Source organism: Montipora capricornis, chromosome 1 (assembly GCF_036669925.1).
Source record: "Montipora capricornis isolate CH-2021 chromosome 1, ASM3666992v2, whole genome shotgun sequence".
Lineage (NCBI taxonomy): Eukaryota > Metazoa > Cnidaria > Anthozoa > Scleractinia > Acroporidae > Montipora > Montipora capricornis.
Window position 1 is genome coordinate 20,574,520 of NC_090883.1, and position 7,500 is coordinate 20,582,019.

At 38.2% G+C, this 7,500-nt stretch overlaps 1 protein-coding gene across 1 annotated transcript in view; it reads left to right on the forward strand.

Annotated features, from left to right (window-relative positions):
* The window catches only part of LOC138052318 (coiled-coil domain-containing protein 93-like), a 10,083-nt gene that overhangs the window by 885 nt on the left and 1,698 nt on the right, over positions 1–7,500 (forward strand). Inside the window, exons 2-4 of the mRNA XM_068898737.1 lie at positions 4,812–4,849; positions 6,254–6,338; positions 7,002–7,096. Coding sequence (XP_068754838.1) covers positions 6,258–6,338; positions 7,002–7,096 — 176 coding nt within the window. The 5' untranslated portion in view covers positions 4,812–4,849; positions 6,254–6,257. The remainder of the gene's footprint in view (positions 1–4,811; positions 4,850–6,253; positions 6,339–7,001; positions 7,097–7,500) is intronic.

Genomic DNA, 7,500 nt, shown 5'->3' on the forward strand with positions numbered 1-7,500 from the left:
AATGTAAAATGTTAGAGCGAGCAACAACGTGGCAGTTAGACTTTTTTTGGAGGAAGTTTATACCGTTTTGACCCATTTCATCGGGGATGTAATAACTAGTCAGTGGTCGAATTTATACTATAGACGATTGACTGGTGCAAGACGAATGATTCAAAACTGAACTACGGATATCAGATTTCCAGCATTTTCATTGGCTCCCCGGACGCAGGCTGTCAGTTCATATACCTGCTGTACCTAATATGGTCAAAGAACACGTCAGCAATAAATTCTACTCGGGCTTGCTGGATATAAAATGATTATAACCAACGAGGCGCCATTGGTCATCGATCACTTCATACCCAGCGCGCCCTCGTAGAATTAACAATTATTGGATGAGGTTGAGCATGATAGCGATAATTATCAAGGTCAAAGTTTGTGTTATCTACCGAAGCCGAAGGTTATTGTCTGTAGCTATGACGTAAGACAAACAGAGGAAACAATAATTAGCTGCGTACTTAAAGCCAATCAAAATCGAGCTAGTGACTCCAGTGTACAAAACAAAGGAGACTTTTGTCTGATTGGCTGTTGAAAATTGTAGTATCCAGTGTTCCAACCGCGCGCTGTGATATAAACAAAGATGGCTTTCGAAGCGGTGATTTCAACCTGTGCTTCTTCGATCGTTCTGTATAGCTTCTGCCAGTTGAAGGTGGTCATTTATAGTTTACGTGACAGGGAAAGATTCTGCAAGGGGCATTTTAGTCGCCGGAAATTTTTCTTTCGTTACGCTTTTTGTAAGCAGCCCTTTTAGTCTGCTCGGGGAAGCAACGCCTCTGAAGTTGCTTCGATTCAGCTTTTATACTTTTTAGCTTTATTTCTCCATTTAAGTGAACAACAAATGCTCAAAGTGCGAAAAGACCCGAGCAAAGGCCGGATTCCTTTGTTGGGAAGGGAGTACTATCTAACGTGGTTGCGAAATATATGCCTCGAGCTCGCAGGCTTCGATTTATCCAACTTGAATGCAGCGCTGGAAGAAGTATGTCACTTCATTCACTTTCTTTCATTGATCGTTTAGAGTTATGAGATGTCCTCAGTCCTTTGAAAGAACATCTTATCTCAACAGATACGTCGACAGAAATTTAATACCAGTCGCTATTTTGTGTATGTGTCTGAGGCCAACCTGGTTCACTGCATTTATCTCATGTGCAAACACTCTCAAGATACACTACCTTAAAAATTTCAAGAACTTTCATTTAACGGAACCAAAACATCAACTGATCATGTAGGCATGCTTGATAATATATGCTAAAATGAGTCAATAATGAAGTTCCAGTTTATTACTTTATTGGATAATTCTGTCCTTGATCTATGGTAACTCCATTAAGTCTAGCCATAGTAATTATTCATTGTTTTCATCATTTATGCTACCAGCGAATTATTCAAAAGTGATGTTGATGTTCTTAGGAAATCTCTACAATAGTGACGAATGATGTGGTCACTGCCATCAGACTTGTAGGTTGTACTGAAATGAAATTTTCTGGATGAGTTCTCTTTGGGGAGGTAAAAATTTCACTTGACCATTTGCAGATGTAAAATTACACCCACATTAAATGTACAATTAAAATTGGGATGTCTGGAAATACATAAAGCAGGTCTTGTCTTCTGTTCAATGTTTAAAATTAAAAGGGCAATTAAAGGCAAAGCAGACTTTGTGATAGAACTCTGAAACAATATTAACTACTTATTAATTTTGATGTGGGCAGTTCATGGTCATTCATATTCATTGCTCACTTTTGTGGTAAGTTACTATCTCACTGCAGAGAATAAAGTAAATTTATCTAAATCAGGATGGAAATGTACAAAATGTGCAGCCATTGATCTTAAATGTTTTTAGTCTATTAATTAAGCCATTGACCCCTGGGGGTTCCCTATTGATGAGTAAAATACTAAGTATGGCCGGTTTTGGCCGGTTTAGGGGTGAAAGGGATTCATTATTAAATATAGTACATCAATAATATTACCGTATCAGTAATTGAGCCAGTATTTAATAACTAATATGTCCCAATAAAATTTAATATTGATTCCAACAGTGTTAAGTAATTAATATACATTAGCTGTGGTCACACTACGCACTTTTGCCCTAGGTAAACTTGACTTGTTGACAGTTTTACCTAGGGAAACTTAAATTTAGAAGTGTGACCGATTTTTCCCCAGGTAAATTACCTCGGGAAAATTTTTTCCATCGAAGCTTGAATATGTGAAGAGAACAATAGAATTTCCCTTGACAGTTACCCTACATGTTTTGAAGAGGTAAACTGAAATCCCGATGTAGTTAGCCAATAGATGCTCGTCGGCAAACGCGCTGATGATAGATTTGATTTAATCGCATCACGTTTTACTTGAAACACATTGAAGTGCAAGTTCTTTGTCGCTTTTGTCGCATGTGTGCGTGTATCAAAGGAAGAAGATGGCCTGGTGCAGATCAAAGGTGTAAGTATAAATTATTTGCAATGTTTACGCGGCATGAAATTTAATCACGTCAATCACTTGTAAACCTAGATGTGATTTTCTTCAATGTGACCTTTTTACCTGGGGAAAATGAAACCCGAGATAAATTTACCTCGGGTGTACTCGGGTAAAATTTCCCTAGATAAAACGATGTTCCCTCGGGCAAAAGTGCGTAGTGTGACCTCAACTATTGATTTAGAATGATGGAAAATCACACACCATTTTGTGTTCATTAAATTTATTTGTGTATGGCAACTAAAAGTAACTGCAAAAAACTTGCAGATGAAATTGAAGAGAAGGTATACCTGAATATTATGGCTGTTTTGCGTGTCAAAAAATTTAATTCACCTGGTTTTTGTTTATTTTTGCTGCCATTCCTTGCACACAATCACATGTCTCATAAAACTTTAATGTACAGACAAAGGTAAAATAATTCACTGTACAAAGTTTAAAGAATTGTTATATTTGCATTATTTATTAAATAGGATTCCAAAAGCAGAAAGGTGCAAATAGTGACACATACCCATGCAAGGCAGCCACACAAGGGAATGAAAATTTTAAAATATACATTATTTACAAATAATATGTATAATTACTTATGTAAATCATCATGAACAAAATTAATATATTTTACAATAATTACTTGTCATGTAAATTTTACTATACAGTTTGTAAATATCTTTAAAATTTCAAATCGAAATCGAAAAGCGCAGTGCAAAGTTGTGGTAAGCAGGCATTTTTATTTGTAAATATTACTACACTAACTAAACATTTTTTATGTAATTAAGTATAATTTTTAATGGCTGGGACTAATATTTATTGCAATAAAAGCAAGAGTCTTATTTGCAGTACATTGCATTTAAGAATGCATTGCATCTGAATAATTTGACCCAGAGCTGAAGCAACGCATCACAAAGTGCCAAGTTTCGATGGAAATTAGGTTTACTTTCACAGGGCATTTTCGTACGCCCTGCCACTTTTGAAGGAAAACTTTCAAAGCAGTTCGATTCTTCACAAATATGTGCTTTCCATACTAATGGCGATCGATGGACCAAGACATATTTGCTGAGATGTGACCGAAAGTAACGTGAACACTGACGCCATTGTCTGATTTGGGGTAAGAAAATTTCAGTTGCGCGTCAAATATACACGGTTGTAGTTCACATTTCAAGAGGAGAAAAGAGACAGAGACTTTTGATGTCTTAGTCCAGAGAAAATAACACTTGATGGTGAAAAAAACAAGCACTGTTTCGTCGACAAAGAAAAGCACTTTGGTAAACGAAGAAGACGAAACGTCGGGGTTCAGTATTCGCTGTGCCTCTTTTACCGGGAATATCTCTAGTCAAACCTTATCTTTGGCTCACAACATATCACCTGTTGACGGCTTTTCGTGGACCAACGTCGGAGACAAAAGTCCTGTACTCTTAATGACAGAGTTCGGTTTAAACAGAAAAAGCTATAAACCGATTGACATTTTGCAAAATGACTCTTTCGTCCGGATAGAATGTATTCGCTTCAAAGAGAGAACAAACGAAATTCTTCTGTCATGTTTTTCCGTTACTTACCTTAACTCCATTCATGGATAAATTTTAAGCTGTGACATCCTTTGAACGGATTACCAGCTCATTTACCACTGACGCGCCATAAGCAAATCCCGTCAACCTGGCAAATTTGTTTTGCATTCACTTCAAGCGCGGGTATCCACGTGAAAAAACCACAGCGGAAAATTTTAATGCCGGTTCCAGTTACTTTAATACGTAACATTATTCAATATTGTGATTTGCACATTCAGTCATGACCATACGCGTTGCAAATAAGGCAAAATTTTTCCAACTTCGCGCAATTCTTTGCCAAGCCTGAGCACACCGCATCCTTCTAAAACAGCCGATCTAAGCATGTTTCGTTTCATCCGAGATAAAGGACTTTCCCAAGTAGAAGGAATTGCCGAGGTCTTTCTAGCTTTTGTCCATCTTCTTTCGGTATTTGTACCACAAGTGCATAGATAGCATTGAAAGTGAATGCAATAAAAACTACAACTAGCGACAGCGTCGACATCTTTTCTTCCTGCGTTCTAAGACTGTCTCGAAGGTTTTCAACCAATCACAATGCAAATAAAATTGAATTTGCCATTCATTATGCGCATGCGTGACATTAGTCCCCTTTGTTAGTGTACAATAATAGCAAATTATGGCTCATCTTTTGCTTTATAATAGAGTTAAATTCCCAAAAAACTTTTTTCTCTATTGTTCTTGTCCATTTGTGTCCTTACATGCTTCTCTTTCCTTGACTCCTCGTAAGATATAATTTCTGTCCCTTTTTTTAAACAGGTCAACTTATTGAACTCCATTGACGACAACTTTGAACAGTAAGTTCCCAATATTTAACTGAATCGTGAGTTGTAAGCTGAAATTGTAAAATTATTATATCTATAAAACAATCTGTTGAAATGGTTAAGAAGTACTATTATTATATGGCAAGCAATTCTAAGGCTGCGCTCTGATTGGCTGGTTTTCGGTCGGGATTCTATACAGTACGGAGCATTGCCATGGAAACGGAAATTCAAGTTGAGCGAAACACAAAAAGTTTTTAAAAAGCGGAGTTTAAATTTTACATCAACACAGTACTCTTGTAGCAAGTTCGATGGTGGAAGACGAAAGTTAAAAACATTCGCCAAGCGAATCTTACTAACCAGACGAAAATGAAAACGATGCCATGTAATAAACAACTTACCGACCTCACTTGCTCGGTACCCGTTGGTTATATAATAGCAATACATGTAGCAGCAGTCAACATAACAACTTTTGTGGCTTTCCTAATTCGGGTGTTGATAGAAGAATCCACCTTACAAGAAGGGGTTTTTCTCCATTAACTAAAACATTCACTAATTAGCAGGTAGTTTGGGCGAATATCTGTCCATGATTTTGTTGTTGGTTTTTGTCCAGGGTTGCGGCTTGTTGTTCATCTCTTTTTCCCTTCTTGAGTCGGCACGAGGGGGTCGGCGCTGGACTAGAAACCCCCTTGCTCGGTTGCGCTCTACCCCTGAAGAATCGCAGCCATTTACGAGCCTAATGGTGTCGCAGTCAGCTTTTCTTTACCTTCAGATTATTATATGGATTTGCCTCATTGAATACACCTGTGTTTCATTTTGCATGGGAATTTTTTTTTTGGAGGGGGGGGGGGGGGGGAAGGGGGAATAATTAACATTCTGTAACAGAGTCGAGTTTCAGGGAAATAATTTGCATTTTCCTTTGTTTTGAACAAAACAGAATGCCAATTATTCCCCTGAACCTCGACTCTACCCTTTTGTTGTTTCACAATTCGAAACTAGCGTACTTCTCTTCCTGGCTTTACGGACTAACCCTAACTTTTGGCTATGATTTCCCTTCAACTCACCCTCCACACACACAATATTTCCCCCAAACTACCTACTGATTAGTGAATGTTTAAGTTAGTGGAGATAAACCCCGTCTTGTAAGGAGGATTCTTCTAAAAGCACCAATTAAGACAGCCACAAGAGTTACTAGCTTATCTGCTGCCTCATGTATTACTATTAAACAACTAGTTTTTGCACGGACCTCGCTGCGCTCAGCCTGGGTTCAATATTCCCCAGTACGACTCTCGCTCTAGGTTAGTAAGAGGTTAAAAATTATCTCTTTCGCCACATTTGCAAGTCAGTGTTGTTGGTAAGTTTAGTTTTCGAATTTCCTCGCGTTCCAGGGTTTTATTTAGCAAGTTATAGGTTTTGATATTTTGTTATCTTGTATTTTAGGGCAATGTTTTCACCGTCAAAGAAAGAGCAATTCCTGAAGCAGTTGAAGAGCATTGTCAAGGGAACTGTGGACAACAAAGACAGAGTAATGCAGCCTTTGTTCAAAATTATTTACAGCCGGGAGAGAATCGGAGTTTTGATGCAAAGCAAAGTTTTGAAGAGTAGTTTTCCAATTTGAAACGTAATCACACTGATATGAAACGAACTTCTACTCCCTTCTCGTCGATGGTGTTTTCCCGCCTGTGTTTCGGATTGGATTCCGGCCGGGCTAACTATATATTTGTTTTTTCTACTACTATACTATGCCCCGAGAGCTTTTTCTCTAGGTACTCCGGATATTCTGTCTCCTTTTTCAAATCCTGGTCCCCGATATTCATTTTACAATAGCATGTTCTTATTTTTTTTTCTAGATTTTTTGTTTTTAGCTTTCCGAATGAGTGTCGAAATGTAATTGTTTTTCTTTGCTTCGCTGATTGGCTTTCAAAGTTTCAGCCGATCAGCCAATCGGAAGTAAAAGGTAATTCAATACAGTGACGCGTTTCCAGCGCTTCACGTAACTGCTCATCGTTCTGATTGGCGTATTTGATTTTCTGTGGCTGTGATTGGCTAAAGTGTTGGTGTTGACATTCGTTCGTTTGTGGGGCATTCAGTTGAAGGCCGTTCTACTGCTTAATTGCCCTTTTAAAATAGTACCAGAAAAATAAGCAGTAAACCACCTAGAGTTTAACGTTGTTTATCGCTTTTTTAGATTGAAAAGAAGAAGGTGGCCGAGAAGCAAAAGAGGGACACCTTAAACCAGCAATACCTCGAGATTGTAGAACAAGAACGGCTGTATTCACCGAAGTAAGTTGAATTTTTTATTTTGTGTGAAGACCACCTCGATCTAGATGGCTTTGTCGAACTACCTCGATACATCATCCTTGTCAAACGACGCATTGCTTTCATTCGGAAGAAATAACAGTCTACTTATCGGTATAAACTATGGTATAATCTAATTATCGGTATATTTTAAGAATATACGAATTAATATACGGTAGAGAGTGGTGGTAAATTACTTTTCATTTAAATTGCGCTTCCAAGAGCGGGAAATATGCTATTCCGTTGGCGCCGTAAACGGGATGCAGACCCCATCACCTCACGGTTCTTGGATATTCCACCTGGTTTGCTAGCCCGGGGTATTCCCCCTCGAATAAGCGCCCTCATATATCAACACTAGGGAGTTCAAGAAAAGGTTTCGGTTTCGGCAG